This window comes from Mirounga leonina, unplaced genomic scaffold (assembly GCF_011800145.1).
Source record: "Mirounga leonina isolate KUSES-001 unplaced genomic scaffold, KU_Mleo_1.0 Mir_151, whole genome shotgun sequence".
NCBI lineage: Eukaryota > Metazoa > Chordata > Mammalia > Carnivora > Phocidae > Mirounga > Mirounga leonina.
In genome coordinates this window covers 74,910,491-74,937,379 of record NW_023270377.1, presented here as the reverse complement: position 1 = coordinate 74,937,379, position 26,889 = coordinate 74,910,491, and the positions used below count along the sequence as shown (strand labels likewise).

Genomic DNA, 26,889 nt, shown 5'->3' with positions numbered 1-26,889 from the left:
TACTGTTTCTAACAGAAATGGGCCTAAGTGAGTAAATATAAAGTTCCTTGTTCCTAAATAAGAATTACCCTTGACAAATTCAGGGTCTTTAGATTGGCAAAAGAGCATGGCCTAGGGAACCCTGAGAGGAGGCAAAATGGTTTGGATTGTGGAAGTGTGTCCCAGTGATGGTTTGATTTCCTCATCTCTGACTCCACCACAAACACATTTATGATTGGCAAGACAAAAAGCACTCTCACAGAAACTGATTTATTAGCAATGGAGTATGAATATTCAAAGATGAGAGAGACTGAAAGTCGGGGTTTTAAATTTATTACAGTTGACAAATTAGAAATGATAAAAGTGACAGAATAGCTGTAGTGTTACCGAAAAGAAAGCTTTTAAAGGCAAATATACAGAAATTAACAATTGAGTAAATTTGAGAATGGAAATACAATTTGAAGTAATTTCCTGGAGGGCATAGCACCTGGAATAACATTAGGTTTTGGTTCAATATTATGCTTTTACCAACATACATCATATATTACTGTGTTCTTTAACAGAATAAAGTTATTACTTTAAAATCAACTTAATGGGCACCTGGGTGTCTCAGTCATTTAACTGTCCAGCTCTTGATTTTGGTTCAGGTCATGATCTCTGGGTCCTGGGATTGAGCCCCACGATGGGCTCTGCACTCAGCATGGAGTCTGCTCGGGATTCTCAATTTCCCTCTCTTTCTGCTCTTCCCCCCACTCATGCTCTCTCTCTGTCTCTCTCTGAAATAAATAAATAAAATCTTAAAAAATATATATGTATATGGGGTGCCTGGGTGGCTCAGTCGTTAAGCGTCTGCCTTTGGCTCGGGTCATGATCCCAGGGTCCTGGGATCAAGCCCTGTATCGGGCTCCCTGCTCCGTGCGAAGCCTGCTTCTCCTTCTCCGACTCCCCCTGCTTGTGTTCCCTTTCTCTCTGTGTCTCTCTCTGTCAAATAAATAAATAAAATCTTAAAAAAAATATATATGTATATATATGAAATAAAAGAAAATAAACTTGAAGTTTTCTTACTCAGGTTTTTTTCCTAGATATAGATTGTCTTAACTCTGTTTTTTTTAAATAAATAATGCTCATTGTTAATGGGACATTTCTGCAATTGAAAAAAAAAATGTTCATAATGCAATCTATATAACCAATATTGAAATTAATATATAGTGTTCCTTTGATAGATTAATCGATTGGTTTGTTTATAGTCATATTTTTATATTTTAGTAGTATCTCTTTATCAATAGGAATTCTAAGATTAAAGTGAATCTCCTCAAAATCTTTGCAGTATGTACTATGTTAAAAAAATGAAATATATATATATACATACACACACATATGTAATGATTCTGCTTTTATATTTCTACAAGCTTTATAATGTCATTTTGAGTGAAGCTAATTATTATTTTTAATGATTTCACCACATAATTAGGAAGAAAATAACTTAGAGCACAGTGTATTATTTTTGCAGTTCAAACTAGCTTTGGAATTGGGACTTTCCATTTGTTTTCAAGTTAATAATAATGGAATCATAATATAGATTTTGTTGCCTTTTGTATTACATTTGCCTGTTAGAGCAGAAAAGTTGAATCAATACTTTAATGATGATTCTTTTTTTTTAAAGTTTGGTTGTGGGGGAGCATGATATTGTTTGGATGTAGGTGGTCTTTTTTTTTTTTTTTTTTTAGCTATGTAGAAGAGAGAAATCAATTAGGTTAGAAAAAAAAAATAGGAGTTGCTTTTTAAACAAAATGCAAATCAGAGATAAGCCACATACCCAATCACTTAATCTTTCCCATTTACTATTTCTATTAATTGAAGAAAAAATCTAACAAGTATTTGCTAGCAAGGTGCATTCTTCCAGGTAAAACCCAGAAAAAGAAAAAGGCTAGTTCCACATTGTAATTAGCATTCTTTTTCATTTTTGCTTGAACAAGGTGAAAAATACCAATAGGTCTGCTTATGCAAAAGAAAAAAAAACATTTTAGAAAATGTCAAATATGCATTCATTAGAGGCTATTATAGAAAAAATATTTAACTTTAGGGAAGAGATACTTAACCTGATACACATTAAGTTGTTATCTATTCTCCACTAAGAAAATGAGAATAATAAAGGAGAATGATTACAGGTGCTTGCTAACTGGTTCTAGGTATAAGGATACTGTTTATGACAATTTTGTTTTTATTGATGATAATTCTGTAACATGATCACACTTACTACCACTGACATGTCATCCTTAGAATGCTAAGCAAAGCAAATGGCTGCATCTTTGAATATGCTGCAAAAACCAAATACTTTTGTGGGCAACTTGATCTTCATGCCCTAAGATGTAGCTGAGTGTCGTGTCTTTTCCACATAGAATAAATGTCATCCCTGTCTGCTTCCTAGATGTTGACTCTGGTGCATTTTTCTGCAATGTCATATACTTTTGTTGGAGTGTATAGAGGGAATTTTAAAAAACCTGTAAATGGTGAATTGCTTTCTTAATTTCTAAAAATTCTTAACCTCAAGTTCTTTAATCACTTTTTTATTTTCTGAAGAATTTTTTAAATTTTATTTAAGAAAATTATTTTGAACAGCTATTCATTTAATGCTATTTTCTTAGTTTTTCCCTTGAGCTCTATGCTCTTTTTTTAAAATAGCAAGTATATAAGTATATATATGCATTTGTTTTTATCATGTTACTTTTTAAAAAATCTTTCTTCTCTCTTCCCATAACTGCCATCATTTTATGAGAAAAAGTCAACTTTAAATGGTGTATTCCTGTTCTTCACTTGTCAGTTACCCTGCCCAAGGGCTGTGACCTCAATACCTATCCAAGCCCAGCATCTCACCAAGAGCACAAATTCACTGAAAGCCAACTCCACCAACTTCATCTGAGTTTAGGGATAATAAGCATACTAACTCCCAAAGTAAAATACTGCTGTTAGAATTTTATTTCTTAAATTGACTAAAATGTGCTTTTTCATAAAATTCCTGCCATCACTTCTATTTTTGCTTCATAAAGTGAATGAGGCTCTTTATAAACTTTCTTTAGATGACAGCTTTTTAAATAGTTTGGGGTTGGATACACATCATTTTTTCATTTAAAATTTTCCTAATTCTTACTCTTTTTCTGTGTATCAGAGGATTTCCGGGCTCATTACCTTCTTCGTACCCATATCTGAAGGTCCTTAGACATGCTTATTCTCTTTTAGTCTGACTCATGCCATTCCAAAGTCAGGATAACCTTTCAAAGAGAATAATTACCTGAGTGATCCAATTGTTTATTAGTACTAGTAATATCAGGCTAGATGTTCTCTAACTATAAACATCAAGGCAGACAAAAGTTTGCTTATTGTGTTCTAGTTTCAAGCCTATTCTATTATTTTGGAATTTGTGTTTTTATGAAATGTTATAATTTACAAATTATTTTCACAGGCTTTATATCCTTTATAAATTTTATAATTTTAAGGTAATTTGGGTCCAAGTATTTGCCCTTAAAAGTAATGTGGGAAGCTAATTTCAGTAAGATTAATGTGTTAGGAAATAAAATAGCAACACATTGGAAGAGTCAAGACCAGACCACATTCCTTTCATTTTAACTTAATTTAACATCATTATGGAGAGTAAATTAAGGGCCCATTAGGATTGACTGGAATTTTTTTTTATTATATATTAACAAACACACACACACATACACACACATACACATACACATACACATACATACATTGAAACATGTATTTTGGAACAAGAGGGGACATTAGTATTGAGATAACTTGCAGGGAAAGGACCAGAACATTAGCCTGTATATGGGATCCTGAGTTCTCTTAATAAATAGTCAAGCCCAGAATATTCTTGTTAAGTTCCAGTTATGGAGCACATAGTGTCCAAATTCAACTTGACATTTGAAATTATATGTCACAACTATGAAAGTTCTTTTATTTTTTGAAAATGCTTTGACAGAGGAATCAAATTGCAATTGAAATGGGTTATCAACCTTGCTTGCTTTTATAAAGATGCAGTGGGAGTAGATATGTGAAATATCAAAACATTTAATTGGATGTGAAAATAAATTTATCTTGGTATATTTTCAAAAGTTCTCTTTTATTTTGCACAATTTTGTCTACCTAGTGCCCAAGTTCATCCCTTTTCTAATAATTTTATATTAAAAAATATGACAGAAGTTTTAAGTTTTGGTACTTTGTATTGCTTATTTATCAAGTCTAAATGATTAGTCAAATCATATAATATGTCTAGACTTAAAAGACAACATGCAGCATTGAGATAATGAATTAAAATAGGTTGTTTCATTAGTGTAGTATATGGTTTGTAAATAAGCAATAAGGACTTGATGATTATATTATTAGGCCAGTATATAAATAATAGACTTCAGAATCTAATCTAACATGTGAGTTTATTTATTCAGTTCATTATCTGTGTGTTTGTATGTGTGTGTGTACCTGTGTGTGTCTTACAGCTGTTATTTCAAGAAACCAAGAAGGGCCAGGAGAAATGGGAAAGGCTGTGCTGATTCCTAAAGATGACCAGGAGAAAATGAAAGAACTGTTTAAAATCAATCAGTTTAACCTTATGGCCAGTGATTTGATTGCCCTTAACAGAAGTCTACCGGATGTGAGATTAGAAGGGTGAGTTTACATGCATTTTATAATCTTTTATATTGGTAATCTCTGTATCTCACAGTATCTCCGAACTTCTGGATCTCTGTGGTTCTGAATACCCATGCCACAGCAGGGATGTGCTGTGCATGCATATGATGAGAAATATGAAATATTTTCTTCTCTGGCAGAGCAAAATAGTTTACTTGCAAAGACATTGCAGAATATACAAGCCTAACAGGTTTCTCTTTGTGAGATGTTTTTTTGTGTGTGTGTTTTGCTTTATCTTGCCAAATACAAAATAAACATGCTTTCTGTTAGGTTATATGCTTGCCTGCATAGAAAGCTCTTATACTTTGTATTAAAAAACTATATGCTTTGCTTCCAGTGTAAAAATGGCCAAATGCCTGTATGATTCTTTGACCCTTTAAACCTTATTTATTATGGATTCCAGTGATTTATGCTACTATTTATAATTAGAATGCTCAGTTATCAGCCAAGGAAGAAATATTCACTTGGAAATAGTAATACTGCATGCAAAATGATGTTGAAAAATTCAACTTGTTTGTGATTAACTGTAAGCCATGCTCTAGATAGCTGAACATATTTTAAATGGGTGTAATAAAAATCAGAATATTTAGTGGCAGTATTGTCATCCTAGTAATATAAAGCAAACTCTTGGCGCTTAGAAAAGATATGTCCTGAGACTTTAGAAAATTGCCAAGTTTACAAATATGCTTCAGACCCCACCTCTATGTAAATAGAAGTTATTCTTTTAGACATGTAATGGCTTTTTCCATATAGAATAAAATCACAGTTAATACAAATAACGTCTGCCACCTATAAGGGGTTATATTACATTAGTAGAATAGTGATGTTAACATCATATGAACTAAATCTGATTTTTTTTTTCCTTTCTAAATTACTTCAAATAAGACCAAAATGGAGTAACCAAATCTTGTTGAGATGGTGGGGCTCGATTGTCAGGTTTATGTGATAGCTAAGTAACTGGTTTTGTACACCCTTGTATGCTTTTGAAATGTTTCTCTCTCAAAAACAAAAAAAAGAAAAACCACAAATAACCACATATTATGGACATTTCTGGTGTCTAGCAAAAGACTAAAACATTGAATATTACATTTATGCATTCCAAAGACCTATATCATTTTATAGGTAGTTTTGTCCATATTTGTATGTTTGTACATAGACACATTTAAGATATACAATAAGCATATTCTTCTAAGTAATTTTGAACATTTTAGATGCTGTTTATACCATTATAATAATGCATTTCTTCCTTTGTTTTATATACCATGTTGTGATAAAATGGATAAATGTGATACCTATTCAGGAAAAACATAAACACTATTTCAAATTTTTAAGAAATCTTCACTTTCAACTATAAGAACATAAATTTTATATGAGATCTGGGACAATTAAGGTAAAACTGCTTTAGTACGGAACCATCACTTTAAAAAAAGAAGGAAAATCTTTATTGAGCATCGTTTAAAATATCTGTGGCCAATGCATTTCTTCTTTTAAGAATCACTTAGTAAATTAAGTACTTGAGTAATTAAGCTTTAAAATACAGAACAGTTCAGCATTTTAAAATGGAGAATTCAAATGGATTACTATAAAAAATTACACAAAATGCAATATTTACTGTTTGTTTTTGTATGTGTATGAGTTTGACACATCTTTATTACAAGAATTTCTAAACACCACATGCCTTTCTTTTAAGTTGAAGTATAATTGATGTATAAGATAATATTCATCTCAGGGTACAACATAATGATTTGATATTTGCATATACTGTGAAATGATCACCACAATAAGTCTAGTTACCATCTATCAGCATGCAAAATAACAAAATTTTTTTCTCATGATGAGAACTTTTAAGATTTACTCCTTCAGCATCTATCAAATATGCAACACAATATTATTGACTGTAGTAATCATGCTGTACATTGTATCCCCATGACTTATTTATTTTATAACTGGAAATTTGTACCTCTTGACCTCATTCACCCATTTCTCCCAGCCCCCAAACTTCCTCCCCTCTGGCAGCCACCAATCTGTTCTCTGTATCAGTTTTGTTTATTCATTTGTTTTGTTTCTTAGATTCCATCTATAGGTGAAATCATACAGTATTTGTCTTTTTCTATCTGACTTATTTTACTTAGCATAATACCATCAAGGTCCATCCATGTTGTTGCAAATGGCAAGATTTCATTCATATTTATGGCCGAGTATTCCATTGTATATATACCACTTCTTTATTCATTTATCCATTGATGGAAACAGGATATTTCCATATCTTGGCTATTGTAAATAATGTTGCAATGAACATAAGGGTGCTATGTGACTTCAAATGTGTGTTTCTGTCTTCTTTGGATAAATACCCAGAAGAGGAATTTTTGTATCATGTGGTAGTCCTATCCTTAATATTTTAAGGAACCTCCATACTGTTTTCCATAATGGCTTCACCAATTTATATTCTCACCAGCAGTGTATGAGAGTCTTTTCTCTACATTTTTGTCAACACTGATTTCTTGTCTTTTTGATATTAGCCATTCTGACAGTTGTGAGGTGATATCTCATTGAGGTTTTGATTTCCATTGCTTGATGATTAGTGATAATGAGCATAGTTTCATATGCCTGTTGGCCATCTGTATATCATCTTTGGAAAAATGTACAGATCCTCTGCCCATTTTTTAATTGGATTGTTTGTTTTATTGTTATTGAGTTGTATGAATTCTTTGCATATTTTGGATATTAAGCCCTTATCATATTTGTGATTTTCAAATACCTTCTTCCATTTGGTAGGTGGCCCTTTCATTTTGTTTCCTGTTTTCTTTGCAGTGCAGGGAGTTTTTAGATTGATGCAGTCCCATTTGTTTATTTTTGCTTTTCTTGTTTTTGACTTTGGAATCAGATCCAAGAAATCATCACCAAGATAGATGTCAAAGAGCTGACTGTATCTGTTTTCTTCTGGGAGTTTTATGGTTTCAAGTCTTAACATTCACATCTTTAACCCATTTTGAGTTACTTTTTGGGTATGGTGTAAGATAGTGGTCTAATTTTATTCTGTTGCTTGTGTCTGTCCAGTTTTTCTAACAGCATTTATTAAGATACTGTCTTTTCCCCATTGTATGTTCTTGCCTCCTTTTTCACAAATTAATTGATCATTTATGCATGGTTTTATTTGGGGGCTCTCAATTCTGTTCCATTGATCTATGGGTCTGTTTTTATGCCAATACCATACTGTTTGGTTACTAAAACTTTGTAATATACTTTGAAATCAGGGAGCATGATGCCTCCAGCTTATTTCTTCTTTCCAGGTACTGTTTTACCTATTTGGGATCCTCTGTGGTTCCATACAAATTTTGGGGTTGTTTGTTCTATTTCTGTGAAAAAAGCCATTGTAATTTTGAAAAGAGATTGCATTAAATCTGTAGATTACTTTGAGTAATATGGGCAAAGCAACAGCTTTCCACCTATGAGTATGATGTTAGCTGTGGGCTTGTCATATATAACCTTTAGTATGTTGAGGTATATTCCCTCTATTACCCATTTTGTTGAACATTTTTATTTTAAGTGGATGTTGAACTTTGTCAAATGCTTTTTTCTACATCTATTGAGATGATCATGTGATTTTTTATCCCTTATTTTGTTAATATGGTGTGTCACATTGATTGATTTGCAGATGTTAATCCATCCTTTCATCCCAGGAATAAATCACACTTAATCATTATGCAAGGTCCTTTTAATATTGAATTAGATTTGCAAATAACTGTTGAAGATTTTGCATTTATGCACATCAGGGGTGTTGGCCTATAATTTTCTTTTTTGTGGTTTCTTTTCTGGCTTTGGTATTAGGGTACTGCCAGCCTTCTAAAATGAATTTGTAGTATTCATTCCTCTTCAATTTTTTTGGAAGAGTTTGAGAAGGGTGTGTATTAAATTTCTGAATATTTGGTAGAATTCCCCAGTGAAGCCATCTGGTCCTGGACTTTTGTTTGTTGGGAAATTTTTGATTATTAATTCAATCTCCTTACTAGTAATTGGTCTATTCAGATTTTCTCTTTCCTCATGATTCAGGAAGGTTATATGTTTTAGGAATTTATCCATCTTTTCTAGGCTGTCCTATTTGGTGGTGTATAATTGTTCATAGTAGTCTCTTTTGATTCCTTGTATTTTTCTAGTATCAGTTGTAACTTGTGCTCTTTCATTTCTGATTTATTTATTTGGGTCCTCTCTCTTTTTTTTTTTTTCCCCTTGATGAGTCTAGTGAAAGGTTTATCAATTTTGTTACCCTTTTACCAGCTCTTTCATTGGTATTTTCTATTGCCTTTTAGTTTTTATTTCATTTGTTTCTGCTCTGATTTTTATTGTTTCTTTCTTTGTACTATGTGCTTTGTTTGTTCTTCCTTTTTTAGTTCTGTTAAGTGTACAACTAGATTGAGATTTTTCACTTATTGACATAAGTCTATATCACTGTGAACTTCCTTCTTAGAACTACTTTTGCTCCATCTCATAGATTTTGGTGTGTTGTATTTCCATTTCCATTCTCAAGGGTTTTTTGTTGGTTTGCTTCTTTGTTTGTTTTAGTTCCCTTTTGATTTCTTCATTGACACATTAGTTTTTCAGTACCATGTTGTTTATCTCCATATATTTTTTTTTTAATTCTCTAGTCTTCCTCTTGTAATTTATTTCCACTTTCATACTATTGTGGTTGGAAAAGATGCTTGATATAATTTCAGTCTTCTTAAATATACTTAGACTCATTCTGTGGTTTAACATATGATCTATCCTGGAGAGTGTTCCGTATGCACCTGAGAAGAATGTGTATTTTGCTGTTTTGGGTGGAATGTTCTGTATTTATAGAGTCCATTTGGTCTAATGTATTGTTTAAGGCTGATGTTTCCTTATTGATTTTCTGTCTGGACAATCTATCCACTGATGTAAGTGAGGTTTTAAAAACCCTACTCTTACTATACTGCTGTTGTTAATTTCTCCCTTTAGGTCTGTTAATATGTGCTATTTAAATTTAGGTGCTCTTATATTGGATGTATTGGGTGTATAGGTATTTATAAATGTTATATCTTCTTGCTGGATTGATCCTTTATCATTATGTAATGCCCTTCTTTGTCTTATTACAGACTTTGTTTTAAAATCTAATTTGATAAAAATAATAGAGGCTGCAGTTTCCTTTTGGTTTGCGTTTGTATGAAACATCTTTTTCCATCCCTTCACTTTCAATCTGTGTATGTTCTTACATCTGAAGTGAGTTTCTTGTAGGCATCATACAGATGGGTCTTACTTGTTTCTTTGTTTGTTTTAATCCATTCAGCCAGTCTTTGTTTTTTCCAATGGAGAATTTAGTCCATTTATGTTTAATTATTTTTTTTTATTATGTATGTTAATCACCATACATTATATCATTAGTTTTTGATGTAGTGTTCCATGATTCATTGAGTGTAACACCCAGTTCTCCATGCAGAACATGCCCTCTTTAATACCCATCACCAGGCTAACCTATCCCTCCAACCCTCTCCCCTCTACAACCCTCAGTTTGTTTCTTAGAGTCCATAGTCTCTCATGGTTCATCTCCGCCTCCAATTTCCCCCCTTCATTCTTCCCCTTCTACTATCTTCTTCTTCTTCTTCTTTTTTTTTTTTTAACATATAATGTATTATTTGTTTCAGAGGTACAGTCCTGTGATTCAACAGTCGTACACAATTCACAGCCCTCAACCTAGCACATACCTTCCCCATTGTCTATCACCCAGACACCCCATCCCTCCCACCCCCCACCACTCCAGCAACCCTCAGTTTGTTTCCTGAGATTAGGAATTCCTCATATCAGTGAGGTCAGATGATACATGTCTTTCTCTGATTGACTTATTTCGCTCAGGATAATACCCTCCAGTTCCATCCATGTCGTTGCAAATGGCAGGATTTCATTCCTTTTGATGGCTGCATAATATTCCGTTGTATATATACACCACATCTTCTTTATCCATTCATCTGTCAATGGACATCTGTACATGCACCTGATGTTTATAGCAGCAATGTCCACAATATTTAAAGTAATTATTGATAGCTATGCACTATTTGCCATTTTGTTAATTGTTTTCTGACTCTCATGTAGTTTTGTACTTATTGTTTCGTTTTTCTTCTTTTCCTCTCTTCTTTTGTTGTTTGATGACTCTCTTTAATGTTATGCTTAGGTTCTTTTCTCATTATCTTTTGTGTATCTTCTACAGATTTTTGCTTTGAGGTTGGTTACCATAATGCTCACATACAGTGGCCTACATATACAACAGTCTATTTTAAGTTGATAGCAAGTTAAGTATGAACATATTCTAAAACTCTACATTTTCACTGCCACCCCCCCTATTTTATATTTTCATGTCACATTTTGCATCTTTTTATTTTGTGTATCCCTTAATAAATTATAGGCACTTATACTACTTTTGTCTTTTAACCTTCATACTAGCTTTATAAGTTTAATCCACTACCTTTCCTATTTATTTACCTTTACCATTGAGATTTTTACTTTCATATGTTTTCTTGTTACTAATTAGTATTCTTTCTTTTCGCTTAAAGAAGTCCCTTTAAAATTTTTTTGTAAGGCTCATTTGTGGTGTGAACTCCCTTAGCTTTTGCTTGTTGGAAAACTCTATAGTTCCTTTAATTCTGGATGATAATTTTGCTGGATAGAGTATTTGTGGTTGGAAGTTTTTTCCCTTCAGCTCTTTAGGTATATCATGCCTGTCTTCTGGCCTGCAAAGTTACTGGTGAAAAATCTGCTGATAGTTTTATGGGTGTTCTTTTATACATATCAAGTCCTTTTTCTCTTGTGGCATTTAAGATGCTTTATCTTTAACTGTTGTCATTTTAATTATAATGTGTCTTGGTGTTGATCTCTTCCAGTTCATTTTTTTATACTCATTGGATTTCCTGGATCTGGATGTCTGTTTTCTTCCCCAGATTAGAGAAGTTCTCAGGTATTATTTCTTCAGATAAGTTTTCTGCCCCTTTCCCTCTTTATTCTCCTTCTGGGACCCCTATTATGCAAATGTTGTTTTATTTGATGTTGGTCCCTTAAGCTATCTTCACCTTTAAAAAAATTTTTTTTTCTTTTTGCTACTCTTCTTTGGTGAGTCCCACTGTCCTCTTCCAGATCAATAATCCTTTTTCTGCTTCATCTAGCCTATTGTTGAAAACTCTTGTGTGCTTTTTAGTTCAGTTATCTTATTCTTCAGCTCTGTGACTTCTGTTTGGTACTTTCTAATATTTTCTATCTCTTTGTCAAAGTTCTACTATGTTCATCCATTCTCCTGAGTCAGTGAGCATCCTTATACCATTACATTGAACTGTTTATCAGGTAAATTACTTATCTTCCTTTCATTAAGGTTTTTTCCCAGAGTCTTGTTCTTTCATTTGGAACATATTTATCTGTTTCCTAATTTTCCTTGATTCTTTGTGTTTGTACTCATGTATTAGGAGAAACACCTACCTCTCTCAATCTTGAAGGAGTGGCTTTATGTAGAAGATGAACCTTATCTTTCAACCTTGTCTAGCTCTTGGTTGTCTCTCAAACTTTTGCAGTTGTCTACACAGCCTGATTTATTCCTGATCCATTCCTATTTTTGAGGTCGTATCAAGACCTGTCAGAGTTGCAGAGGGAGGGATCTTAACCCCTAGTTTCAGGCTGATTGGAAATCAAACCCTCAAACAGCAGCTTTTAAAGTATGCTAGTATATACAGTCCTGTGGGACTACAGTTGTAAACCCTGCTGGCCTCCAGACCAAGTGTTTGGGAAATATCTCCTTGGCAACAATTACAAAAATCAAAGCTCCAAATGACTGTATAAACTCCTTTCTGGGAGGCACTGGCTGGCTGTAGCACAGCCACAGGAGAGCACAAAGATGGCATCCCCTGGCCTATGTTCCCTAAGAGCAACTCTGTATCCTCTGAAGATTCGTGCTGAACCTGTAGCCTGCCCCTTAGGCTAAAATTTCAGGACAAGCAAATAGGCTTTTCACAGAAAGATTCAGGTGTTTCAGTCGTCTTCTACTTCTTCTTCTTCTTTTTTTTAAGATGTTATTTATTTGACAGAGGAAAAGAGAGAACACAAGCAGGGAGAGCGGCAGGCAGAGGGAGAAGCAGGCTACCTGCTGAGCAAGGAGCCCGATGAAGGGCTTGATCCCGGATCCTGGGATCATGACCTGAGCCAAAGGCAGCTGCTTAACTGGCTGAGCCTCCCAGACGCCCCCAGATGTTTCAGTCTTCTGTCTGTGCTGTGCCCTGGGGTTGTTAGCCTGCCAAAAACTGTCTTTCCAATTGTTTCAGTACTATGGGGCCCAGAAATACACTGTAGTTGAACACTCAGGAGGCATCCCCTATATGGACTGTACACACCCACCAGCTTTAATGGGGCAATGGGGATCATGGGATTAGGGTGTTCCCACTTGGTTTAGTGGTTCTGTGGGGTAGTGCAGGACCTGGGCATACCTGCCAGCTTTAGGGAGGCTGTAGGGGAGCACTGAGGTGGGATGCATCTGCCGGCTTTAGCAAAGGCATGGGAGAGTGCAGGGTTGGGGCACACTCACTGGCACTAGGAAGAGTGTAAAAAAATGTCATCCATCATCACTGGCTCTAGCATGTAGAATGAGAGCCCCAAAGTGGTGTTCACCAGCATCTCTGTCTCCAGAGAGTCCCAGCAGACCCCTGCTCCTCCAGCAAACACTTTAAGATTAGCAAATGAATCTCTTTCACACATGATATAGTGATTTTCAAGCTGCTGCTTTTGTGCTGGGTCTTGAGGTGCATGAGTCTACATGCGATCCCTTTAAGAGAGATTCTCAGCTTCCTACATCCCTTTGGGTTTCTTGAACACAAGTTCTGTTGGTTTTCAAAGCCAGCCATTCTGAGGCCTTGTCTCTTCAGTGCAGGTCTCAAGGTTGGGGTGCCTGATGTGGAGCATGAACCTCTTGCTCCTCAGGGAAAAACTGTATTTGTAAGACCAGATTATGATCAGATTGTGGGTTGTTGATTGTGGGTTGCTGTGCTGGGGTGGGAATTTTGATGAGACCTAGTCTCTGCCTATCCCACCCATCTTAATGTGACCCCATTATCCTTTGTTGTGGAGGAGCTGATCAGCTAGTTTTCAGGTCTTTTTCAGAGGAAATTATTCTATATGTAGCTGCAGATTTGGTGTGTCTGTGGGAGGAAGTAAGTTGAGGATTTTTCTACATCACTATCTTGAACCACCTCCTGTTTACTGTGATTATTACTGCTTGAATTTTGAGATTTTAAAAATACTCTGTGAAATAATATTAATGAATAATTTTTTATTTTATTTTAATGCACCACCATAGTGTGTACTATCAGTAAGAAAACATAAAAACAATGCAAACTTTCTAGACAAATCATAAAATGTATGTGAGTTTTACTGGAGATATTTGCAAGTCATGTTGAATGACTCAATTGTGTGACTGTCTGGGAAAATCTAATGTTGAAAAATAAATCATGAATCAGATATCCAAACTTGTTTAAAAGAAGTAGAAATCTGCCGATACTCATTTGATGTAGAAAACACTTTGTTTTTCAATTTTGGTATTAGTTACAGTTCAATTTTTGGATAGTTATATCTTAAAAAGATATGAACACATTAAGTTAGTCTCAGTGATAACTGATAAATTATATAAAAGTGTACAAAATTGGTATTGAGAAATAGTTTTAAAAAGAGCTTTATTTATTTTAGTGGAAAAGTTGAGTTGATATTTACTTACAAAGTGTCTGAACCACACAGTCAATTCATTCAAATATCTCAGCATATTTTACTAGAACATAGCCTTAAACTGGCTTGACTGGATTCAGAAAATTATCCTAATAGTTTAATGTTGTGTTTGGCCTTAATATCCATCTACAAATATTTGAAGATATGTTCAGAGCAAAAAATTTAAGTAAATATCCCATGTTTTCATAGAGAAGAGAGTAGATAAAAATATTTTTTCCTTGAGGTAATTGTGATGAAACATCAGGACAAGTTAGGGTTAAGTTCTGGAATGTCCATTCCTAGTGATGTTTGAATATTTACATTAATTAATTAACTTATTTACTATACTTAATTTATAACATGTGTAATACATTTGTATATACTCTTTATTTAATCAAAAAAAAATGATAGTATTACAAATAGTCATGGTAATAGGATATTTTAAGTGCAGTTAAGCCTGAAGATCTTACTAAATTTCTTACTTTCTTGAAGTCCCTACATTTCTAGGATTCTTGTTATAGTCTGCATAAACATATAAATAAAATAACTGATGGTGTTACCACCCCTGTCTCTCCTTTGCCCATAAACTCCCTAACTTAAAAAACAAAAGTGAAATGTCATAAAATTCTGATTTCAGAACTTTGAGGAAAATGAATATTAGCTTAATGTGTTAATGGTCAGCATTAGGGATTTAATACCATGTTTTTCAATAATTACGGTTCTAAGATTTTGTAAATTTATGTAGTTTGGATGTAAGAACAGGGCTTAAATATTACTGTTTTGAGGAAGCAAGTAAATAGATGTCATTTTGTTTGGATTTTAACATAAGATCTTTATGTTAATATCTAGAGAGAGAGATTTAGAGAGTTACCAAATAAAAAAAATCCACTAAGAGACATTAAATGCATTATTTTTGAGCACTTAATATGCTAATATGTGCCAAATATTGTTGTGTGTGCTTGGGATATAACAGTGAACAAAACCAAGTTCCTGCTTCATGGAATTTAGAATAAATAAAAGACCTAAGAATGGTAAGGTGTAGAGAATATTGAGGGAAAGCCTCTCTGAGAAACCCACATCTGGGCAAGTTGATTGAACTTTAAAAAACTAAATATTATAATTTCTTTTTACTAATACATAGAGATGTTAAATATTTACTGAGTTCCTGGAACCATCAATGCTAGAAACATAATGAATCTATGGATATGTAAAACTCCATAAAGATACAAAAATAAAGGAATAATCATTAAGCAAATGTATAGATGTGTGTGTGTGTGTGTGTGTGTGTGTTATTTTTGAAAATAGGTTTGAATTGCATATCCAATGAATGCCAGCAAAAATCATACTTTGGTTTGCTTGGGTATCAGTAGTCAATGTTATCTCATGCTTCTAGGCTGTCCTAGAAGTAGAGAAAACATGACTATGACCATAATCAATGAGGTAGGTACAGGACTCTATACCATTACATGCAAAACAAATATGGGAAGAAAAAGCCAACTGTGGAGAGAGGTTTTTCAAGTAATTGGGAAAAATCTCTAGATATATTGCCAAACACATAAGTTTAAGATCTATCTCTATGGCTCACTGTTAGGTCTTGGGCAAGACATTCATTTTCTAAACCCCAGTTGCCTTTCACTGATTAAATCAGCAAATCAGTCGTCAACCAACCAAACAGCCCCTGTCACACACCTACTACACATTTAGCTTTGAGAACAAATAAATGCATATAACAGCCCCTGACTGTGAGGAGGTAAAAGGGATCTATTTATATAAACAACTAATTAACAGTATTGTGTGAACACACATATAATTGCAAAAATGACAGAGTAAGAATAGGATTGCCCTGAGTTCCTGGTGAAATGTTTATGTTTATTATTATTATTATTCTGTAGGATTCTCTTATGCCCTAGGCTCCCTTTGTCAACTAAGTGAGGAAACTTTTTAAGCAGTCGGCTTTTCCCTTTACTCTGTAATTATTTTTGAATAAGAAATTAACAGTAATTATTGGGTGAATATTTACAAAAAAAGCTATGGGCAATTAAAACAAAATGCTAAGGTTCTTTAGCATTTACTTGTATTCAGACATTTAATAGCACTTCAAGTTCTGGTACTGAGTTATTTGAAGGTTATAATGCAGCTGGCATTTAAATATATTTCATCAGGGAAAAAAAATGAGGAAATAGGAGATTTATTTCAGCTATTTATATCCTAGACCAAATAACTGCTTCTTACGTATGCACACATGCAAGCTGATAAAGAGAAAAAGACTTGAGCCATCTTGCATTATTAGTGGAAGAGCTGTAGCATACAAATTCTGAATAAGTTGCTCTCAGAGGACAACACGTTTATTTACTACATAAAACAAAAATAACCGTAGTATACGTTTTTTTTTCTGTGCTCAAGCTCGTAAGTGTACTTGTCCGTTTATATGGATTGCCTGTCCCATGAATTAAAATATGACAAATATAAGATTGATTGCACAAAGGAGAAAGAGAAAATGAGAATATTAATTGGATTTCTCATCTCTGTTCCACATCTTTTCTTTTTAATCTGAGAATTACTACAACTTTCATATGCTGGCAAAAATTTTGAGAGTAATAATAATAATTTCTCTAATACTTGATTTATGTAATGTGCTCATGTGTGGAATTAATTTCACTACCCAAATTAAAAGAGGTGTGTAAGAATGTTTGTGTGTGTTTATGTATGCATATAAATACATATATGTTTGACAAAAATGGAGATGATAGGTATTATTATTATCTTTGGGATAATAATAATAATAATAATATCCCAAAGATAATAATATTACACTATAACTTTCCTTTCAAATAAGAAAGTGGATTAAAGCATTTCTAGGTATGTTCTCAGGAACACATTTACGTACCACTGTAAGCAGAAAGCATGCTGCATAACCCAATTCAGACTTGAACTACACCTCAACAATCTCTTTATTTAATTTTTTGATACTATTACTTTGAATTTTAAAAATTACAGTAAAATATACATGGTATAAAATGTATTTTCTTAACTATTTTTAAGTGTACATTTCATTAGTGTTAAGCATAAAGAGGATCACAATATGCCACCCCAAATCATACCACTTTGACATAAAGATGATTTTAAGTTGAAGGCAACTGAGAAGTTGCAGATACAGAAAAAACTCTCTTATGTGTCCCATCTGCATTTCCCTTTCGAAAGTGTCCCTCTCTCTTGAACCAGGAAGGGGACAGCCACCTTTTTCAATAGAGATGGCACTGAGATGATTATGCATAAACTGAACTAAACTTACTAATTAACCTTTATCTGCCATTAGTTTCTCCCATATGTTTGCTTTTCCACAGTTTACCACCCAAACATGGGCCTAAACATGGCTGTTGTTGGGGTTTTTTGTTTTGTCCTGTTTTATTTTTGTCTTGTCACTTCTTCACAATTTATCAGTTTTTGTTAAAATGATATATAAGCTGCCAAGTTTAACCACTTCTTTGGGTATTCAGGACTTTTCCATGAAGGCCTCCATGCACATAAAAACCAAAAATATTAATATCAAATACAATTTGTATGCCTTTTCTCCTGTTACTCTTCCTTTTGTCGATTTAATTTGCAGGCCTCATGTTCGAAAAATGAGAGGACAGAGAAAAAAAGTTTCTTTTTTTTCCCTCCTCTGTAAATATATTCACATTGTTGTGTGACCAGTCTCCATAAGTCTTTTCATCTTGCAGAACTGAAACTCTGTATCCATTAAACAGCCCCTCCATATTCCCTCCTATCCCTGGCCCCTGGCAATCAGCATTCAAAATTCTGTCTCTATGAATATGACTACCCTTGATACTTCTTATAATTGGAATCGTACAGCTTTTGTCTGTTTGTGACTGGCTTATTTCACTTAGCTGAATGTCCTCAAGGTTCATCAATGTTATAGTGTGGGTTAGAATCTCCCAACTTTTTAAAGTTAAATAATATTTCATTATATGTATATACTACTTTCATCCACCCACCTATTGATGAACACTGGGTTTGCTTTCACCTTTTGGCTCCTGTGAATAATCCTTCAATGAACATGGGTTTACAAATATCTCTTTGAGGTTGTGTTTTCTGTTCTTTTGGATATATATACCCAAAAGTGGACTTACTTAGTCATATTCTAATTCAGTTTTTAATTTTTGGGGGGAAGCAGTATACTGTTTATCATAGCAGCTATAGCAGTACATGGGGTTCCAGTTTCTCCATATCTTTGCCAACACTTTCTCTCTTTTTTTTTTTTTTTTGAGTAGCCATTCTACTAGATGTGAGGTAGTATTTTATAGTTCTAATGTCATTGATTAGTGATGTTGCATATCTTTTTGTGTGCTTTTTAGTCATTTGTATATTTTCTTTGCAGAAATGTCTGTTCAAGTCATTTGCCTATGTTCTAATTGGATTGTTTGGGGTTACTTTGCTGTTGAGTTGTAGGAGTTTTTATATATTTTAGATATTAACTCCTCATCAGATATGTGATTTGCAAATGTCTTTTCCCATTTTGTAAGGTGCATTTTCACTCTGTTGCTTTTGTCCCTTGTTCAAAAACAGACGTTTTAAATTTTGACATAGTCTGGTTTATCTGTTTTTATTCTTTTTGCCTGTGCTTTTATATCCAAGAAATGATTGCTAAATCCAGTGTCATAAAGCTTTTTCCTATGTTTTTTAAAAATTTATTTATTTGAGAGAGAACAAGAAAGAGAGAGAACATGTGTATTACATACTGTATTCTTACAATAACATAAGCTACAAAAAAGACAGTGTTATTAAGAAAATCATAAGGAAAAGAAAATACATTTATAGTAATATATTGTATTTATATTTTTAAAAAAATCTGTGTGTAAGTGGACCCATACAGTTCAATCCTGTGTTTTTCAGGGGTCAACTGGACCTGGAAGTGTGAATTTAAAAGTAGCACTGTGTGGAGATGAGATGAAGGAGAGCTTTCAGTGGGTGTATTTGTAGCCTGGCTTTATAGAATGGATGTGTATGGAACCAGGCTTAGACAAAAAGAAGATAGCTTTCTGGGAGGAATAAAAGCACTTGAGAAGCAAGCCATTTCTTTGTAGAATAGAGCCAATGAAAGTACTTATTAAGAACATGGATTATAGGTAAACTTGGGTATGTTCCCTGGCTATTTGTTCATTTATCTTTTTAAGAGTTTATATATTTAAGTTGACCAAATATTTTTTCTTTTATTTTGTAAATTCTTTTTTATTTTATTTTATTTTATTCTATTTTATTTTATTTGAGAGAGAGAGAGAGTGAGCATGAGCGGGGGGAAGGACAGAGGGAGAGCGAGAAGCAGACTTCCCACTGAGCAGGGAGCCTGATGTGGGACTCGATCCCAGGACTCTGAGATCATGACCTAAATCAAAGGCAAAGGCTTAACCAACTAAGCCACCCAGGCACTCCTTATTTAGCAAATTCTAATTGAATCATCAGATAATTTAGTTTTTAGTTTTAAAATCTACCATGGTATTTATACTTTTACTTATATTTTTCCTACTTGAGGTATTTAGGACTACAAGTGTTTTTATAGTTGCCCACTTTTATATCCATTCATGTTTCCTTATATTTCTAATTTTGTATACCCTAAATTTTTATTCTATGTGACTTGTGGCAGAAGTGTTTATTTTCATAATTTTTTAGAAAATCAGAGCTCATATAAAAAAATGTGATGGATTGCATTCTAAAAAAATAAAAAAGAAAAAGCAATTTTTCAAATGCAGAGATTTTGGATAATTAAGGAATAGAAAAAGATGATAGAGTTTAGACAGTAATTATATGAGGCCTTGTGAGGAAACAACCCAATGAGGGTGGAAGAATGGCCATTCCAGATCATTGGCCTAGGGAAGATGATGAAGAATCTTACAAACAATGCCTCTGCCCTTTGTTTACACATGTCATGGTAGGCAACTAGGAGGTATTAGAGGAGAAACATGACATGAAGGAAATGATATTTAGGAAGAAACATTTCTGTCATTTTATTTATATGGAATATATTATAGGGAGGAAAAGCTTGAATTTAATAGAATTCCTCTTGGCTATTATATTCATGTAGATATGATTAGGTAAGGGGATTGTCTAGGATAATTGTCTTAGAAACATAAAGCAATATATAGTAATAAATTAAAATGAAGGGGAAAGATAAACACCAAATTCAGGAGGGCTTCAGGAGGGCTAGGCATGTAATTGAATTTTCAATTTTCTGTGTGTGTGTGTGTATGTGTGTGTTTTAAACCTGAAGTAAATTAGGGGGAGGGAAAGGAGATAATTCCAAGTATATTTTGAAATGATATCCAGTGACTGACTGGATACAAGACAAGAGAAAGCAGAGGAGTTAAAAGATGACTGTAATGTTTCACATTTGGATGACTAGGAGACTGGTGGTATTGCTGATTTTATACACATGCACGCACGCATGCACACACAAAGTCATACTTAAATACCAATTTTATTTTTTAAAAAGATTTTATTTATTGGAGCGCCTGGGTGGCTCAGTCGTTAAGCGTCTGCCTTTGGCTCAGGTCATGGTCCCAGGGTCCTGGGATCAAGCCCCGCATCGGGCTCCCCACTCAGCAGAAGCCTGCTGCTCCCTCTCCCACTCCCGACCTGCTTGTGTTCCCTCTCTCACTGTGTCTCTCTCTGTCAAATAAATAAATAAAATCTTTAAAAAAAAAATTCTCATTGTATATCATGATATTTTCATGACCTTGCAAAGTCTCCTTGCTGAAACCAATATACTTTAGTAATGATAATTGCTATATAAATGAGAAAATTTGTGTTCAGTCTTCTAATTTTAATATTTAATGCCTTAATATTACTACATAATTTTGTTGCATTAAAACATATTAGAACAATGTAAAAAAAATATTTAAGCAGTGTTAAAAATACATAAATTTCATTTTGTACACTTCATATCCAACTTGGAATATATGATTTATGTATATGGAATATATGATTTTAGGATAAAAAGTATATGTGTAAAAATATATTGTCCACCATATATTATTATACTGCATTTATCATGTCTTGATTTATTTTTCCCCTGAAGAAAGACATTCTTTCTGTTCATTTTTTTTTAAATGTCTTTTTCTTTTTAAGTAATGCTGTGGTAGATTTTAGATAGAGACATTTTTACTAAAATATCATAGGGAGCTAGCTGGTTATATTTAATGAGTTAATTAATTTTCTCAGAAATTCAAATGGAAAGATCCAGTATAAAGTAACTTTTTTTTTTTTTAAGATTTTATTTATTATTTTGAGAGAGAGAAAGAGAGGGTAAGTTGGGGCAGGGGCAGTTCCCTGGATCTCACGACCCTGAGATTATGACCTGAGCTGAAATCAAGAGTCAGACACTTAACCGACTGAGCTACCTAGGTGCTCCATAAAGTAACTATTGTATCATCATATTATGTAAGATAAAGTTAAATTTTATAATGCAAGTTAATAAATAAAATTCAGTTTTGCAAACACTCATCCAGTGTCTCCTTTCTGACCACTATTTTGTGAGAAATTTAAAAGCAAATATAACACATAGTTCCTATCCTTAATGGGCTTACATAGCATAGTGATTACGGAAAGATTTTCCCCATGAATCAATTAATATACATGAATTAATAAATTCTATAATAATAGTAAATGTAACTAATTGCCAATATTTGTTGAACTTTTGCAACTTAGCAGGCATTATATTTAAGTAGTTTACCTGCATTATGTCTTAGAATTCTCAACAAAAGATTGGGAAAGATTCTCAGGATAAGGAACTTCCCCAAAGTCATATAAGTGATATTTGAATCCAGGCAGTATAACTCCCAGTATGTGCTCTCAGTTACTAGAGAACACTAGTGACTATAAATAGAGGAAAAGAAGACAGAGAGTCAGGTTACTAAAAACTTCATAAACAATATGAACCATGGGTTAGCCCTTAAATAATGGGTAGAACTTATATAGATACAGGGGAGAACATGGAGATCCCAAGGGGGAGAAAGAGATGAGCGGATGCACAAAATAGGATGATATGTGTTGAAGAGACTGACCTAATGTAATAGTTTATTTTGAGGACTGTTCATATGGTCATGCTGGCCATCACGCTGATTCATAGTCATGATCACTACCCTCAAGCAGGCCCTCCGACAGTCATCTGACATTTCCCTTGTCTATTCTCCCTTCTACTGTGTAACTTATTATTTCATAACTTTAACACTCCTCTCACACTTCCAGTACATCCTCTCTCATTTTATGATCTTACTTCTTATTTTATTGAGCAAACCAGAAGCAAATAGAAGAAAATCCCCACTGGTCTCACCATCCATCTACTTTCTCCTTGCATTTGTAGCCCTACACTCTACCTTCTCTCCTATTGCTATGAATGCATTGTTCATGCTGCTAATGACCACTAGCCCATCTATCACAATCTGATGCTATCCCCTCTTACTCAAGCACATTATGATAATTCTGTACACATCTTCCATCATCAATTCATTTTTCTCTCTTGAGTTATTCTCAACAGGAGGCAAACATGCTGTTTATTCTTTCTTAAAAACAAACATGTGAACAAAGTATCTCTTCAGACAACACTTCTCATGGATATGTCTGTTTTTCCTCCTTTTCCAAAATCTTCTTGAAAGAATTGGCTGTAGTCAGTGTCTTGAATCACTCTGCACCTCCATGTTGTCTTAAACCCACTTCAGTTAACTTTAATTCTTGCAATACCAGCAAGACTGCTCCTGCAGTAGTTGGAATTTAATGATAGCTTAGAGAGGACTGAAAAAATGTTAAATATAAAGCTGGGGTCCTTTTTTAGCTTTGATTTATTGAGAAACTAGTAGCTGCAAATCACTATGCTAGGTGCTCAGAAATTCTCAACTTTTAGTCCTCCTCTTCAATGTTCAAATTGGGCTTAAATAGTAAATGGCAGGGACGCCTGGGTGGCTCAGTTGGTTAAGCATCTGCCTTCAGCTCAGGTCATGATCCCGGAGTCCTGGGATTGAGTCCCACATTGGGCTCCTTGCTCAGAGGGGAGCCTGCTGCTTCCCCTGCTTGTGCTTTCTCTCTCTGACAAATAAATAAAAATAAAATCTTTTAAAAAAAAAGTAAATGGCATTATTCCATTTATAATTTAGGAAACTGAGGTAAGAAGAGAGATTGTTGTTTGAGTTAACTATTGGAAATGGCTTTCTCCCATAATTTCTTCTAAATATGATGCCAGATCTCCCTTCCCAGGCTTTGGTTGACTTATCTGCACTTTTCTGGCCATTTTAAGATAGTAGCAAAGTCTCATTTTCAAATATTAAATGATGCAGCCTAGCGTAGGCTAATAGTGGATGGCCCTCATACCCTTCAGTGTGACAGGCATCCGTGTTTTAATTTTTAGTGAGGGGCCTTTTGGAGACTTCTTCACTCTATAATTGCCAAAGACTCCCAGCAAACTTCTTTCAGTCTCCTCACCCAGTTCCTGCTTTGGGTAATACGCCACCCAAGTGCTTGCTTCTGGGGCTCCCTTATCTCAGCAGACAGCTCTATAGAGCAGAACCCACTGAGAGGCTGTGAGTCCAGCTACCTCCTACCATGTCCACTTGCCCTTTGAAACTCATGGCTCCGTACCACATATAACATGGAAATGTGCTTCTGTGACCACTTACTTCTTTTTCTCACCCTGTCCTTACAGACTCCTCTAGGATGCTTCTTGCCTTGCGTGTCTCCAAATACCAAGGAAATGAGATTATAGTTCTTCTTATTGCGTTCTGTTATGGCCCCAAAAACATCATTTCAGTTTAAAATTAAACAGCCAGTAAACATCTGTTCAAAAAGGGAGATGCCGATGTCTTAAAGATAGTCACAACCTCTGAGAATGAATATTTTTAGATTTCTGTCATTTGGCTTAAGTAAGAAGTACTTTTCTCCCTCGCCTTAGATGTAGGAAATACCACCACACACTCAATACCTTTGAATTCCCTCACTTCACTGAATTTTTCTCCAAATTTCTAATCTCCTCTCATAGAAGCTAGGGGTGGGTGATAGAGATTCAGTCACAGTATCAGCTCTGCTCTCTTTCCAGCATTAGTTGGCTTCAGTTTTGAGACTTGCTAAAATTGCAAGAACAATTTATTTTTTTAATCCCGTTATACCTATCCATGTTTATCTGTTTTCAGACAGTCTACAATTTAAGTTGCATAGCCAGAATTTGTATAAGGCTCTCTGACTCCAAAATTGTACTGTTGCTGATATTCTTATTTGAGTTCTGTGAGAAGGCAGAGGACACTGAAAGTGCATACAAGTAGTGAGGAGGCAATGATAAGAAGATTGAGATCATAAAAGCAAGCATACCTATCTATGAAATGCTGCAGTGTACTTGTTCAATGAACGTATACCAGAGGTCCAATGATCATGTACTATACTATTAATGAGCATTCAACTAGAATGAATATGTCTCCCATCCAAGTACTAAGCAGGCCTGACCGCATCTAGAAGTCCATGCCAAATGCATTTCCAAACCAGATGATGGGAGTGGACTGTGGAGTAGAAATATACATCTGAGTCCCACCGTGGTATCATTTTAGGGAGTCCAGAATTGATATGCATTGTGGTGGGCGTGGGGACAAAAGAGAACAACAGGGATGATTAAGTGGGTGGCTGAGACAGATGGTGTGGATTTCAAATAAAGAAAGCCAGAGGGTGGTGGATAAATAACGATGTGAGTAGCACTGGGCAGTAAGGAAGAAAGGATAATCCCATCCCAAGAATTCAGAGACTACATGATGAGATAAGACCTTTAAATGGTTAATACCATTGAGAGTGAAAATTATGCAACATTTTTTCAATGTTTTTGTTAAAGCCTCTTGTTAATAGCCAAGAGGATCAGTTTATAAGAAACGGTAAGGCTGAGCAACATAAGAGAATCAAGTGTATTTTTTCCTTTGAAAAATTTTGGTGCAGCTTTCCATCCTAACATAAATACTCTGTATCAGAAACAAACAAACAAAAAAACAATGAAGAAAAATGGTCATATACCAGAATTTAAGTAACAAATTTTTACTGGTAGAAGGGCCCCAGTGTTTATTTGTGGGGAAGTGTCGATTTAGTAAAATTTTTGTGTCCTGTACAACTCCAAAATAACATAATAACTTTTTTTTAAAGATTTTATTTATTTATTTGAGAGAATGAGAGAGAGAGCATGAGAGGGGGGAGGGTCAGAGGGAGAAGCAGGCTCCCTGCCGAGCAGGGAGCCCGATGCGGGACTCGATCCCGGGACTCCAGGATCATGACCTGAGCCGAAGGCAGTCGCTTAACCGACTGAGCCACCCAGGCGCCCCAACATAATAACTTTTAAAAAGACATTTAGTGACTTTCTTAAACAGCTTCACTTGTCTGAGAGTCAGTTCAGCTGTGAGTGATTTTAACAGGAGTGAATTGCTTCAACTGTGTGCTTAATAGACTGTGTCACAAAACCGCAGCCCCGACGATAGGAGGGCGAAAGGCATGAGGTATACGTGAGATGAGTATGTTCCCGTCATGGCTTGGCTACGGCAGATGCTTTCTGGGAGAACTCAGCTGAGGCCACACAGTTAACACATTTTCATATTTGTCCTTGATGACATGGGGGGTGGACAGAAATCGGCTCTTCCTAATAAAGAATATGCATCTATTTTTATATGTACATCAAATATCTGTATCTTGGGGCACCTGGGTGACTCAGTTGGTTAAGCGACTGCCTTCGGCTCAGGTCATGATCCTGGAGTCCTGGGATCGAGTCCCACATCGGGCTCCCTGCTCAGCGGGGAGTCTGCTTCTCCCTCTGACCCTCCCTGCTCTCATGTTCTCTCTCTCTCTCATTCTCTCTCTCTCAAATAAATAAATAAAATCTTTAAAAAAAAAATCTGTGTCTTGCAAAGAACATTATTAAAGATAGAAATAAAGTAACACAAGTTTCCCATCCTCACTATGCTTAAGAATGGCAACCAAAAAATATTTGTTGTGAATTATTAGGTTCATCTTCATGAAGTTATGATGATGAAGGAGTTAGTTTGGTGCCATGTTTAAATATGTGAGTAGATTTCACACTGTCTTTATTGTGTTTATAGGGACCCATATACAATTATTATGACAATTACTATGAATTATATTTCCCACTCAAATTATTTTAGTGCAATGGATATATAAAACATCAGATGAGTTAGTGTCATCATCATCACTTACAGTGGTTAGTTGAGGTTCCAAAATCATTTATGAGAAAGGACAAAACTGTCTCAACCCATATTCTTTGAATACGTGAGTGTTTCACTATTCATCTCACTGCCGTTGTTTACTTGACACCCAGGCTGGGTGGCTGTGTGAACACTGGGGCAGCTTTCTATTTGACACATAGTAGCTAGGGTGGCTGTGTGTTCTTTGGTGTGGTTGTGTATTTTATACTTAATACCTGGAGTGATTGTGAGTTTCTTCAATTTTTTGTTTTTG

At 34.7% G+C, this 26,889-nt stretch overlaps 1 protein-coding gene across 2 annotated transcripts in view; it reads left to right on the top strand.

Moving 5' to 3' along the window:
* The window catches only part of GALNT13 (polypeptide N-acetylgalactosaminyltransferase 13), a 544,197-nt gene that overhangs the window by 238,360 nt on the left and 278,948 nt on the right, over positions 1-26,889 (top strand). The window contains exon 4 of one of the 2 annotated variants that reach the window (XM_035008009.1): positions 4,482-4,650. In XM_035008009.1, the coding sequence (XP_034863900.1) occupies positions 4,482-4,650 (169 nt within the window). The remainder of the gene's footprint in view (positions 1-4,481; positions 4,651-26,889) is intronic. The other variant, XM_035008010.1, reaches the window with a different exon arrangement.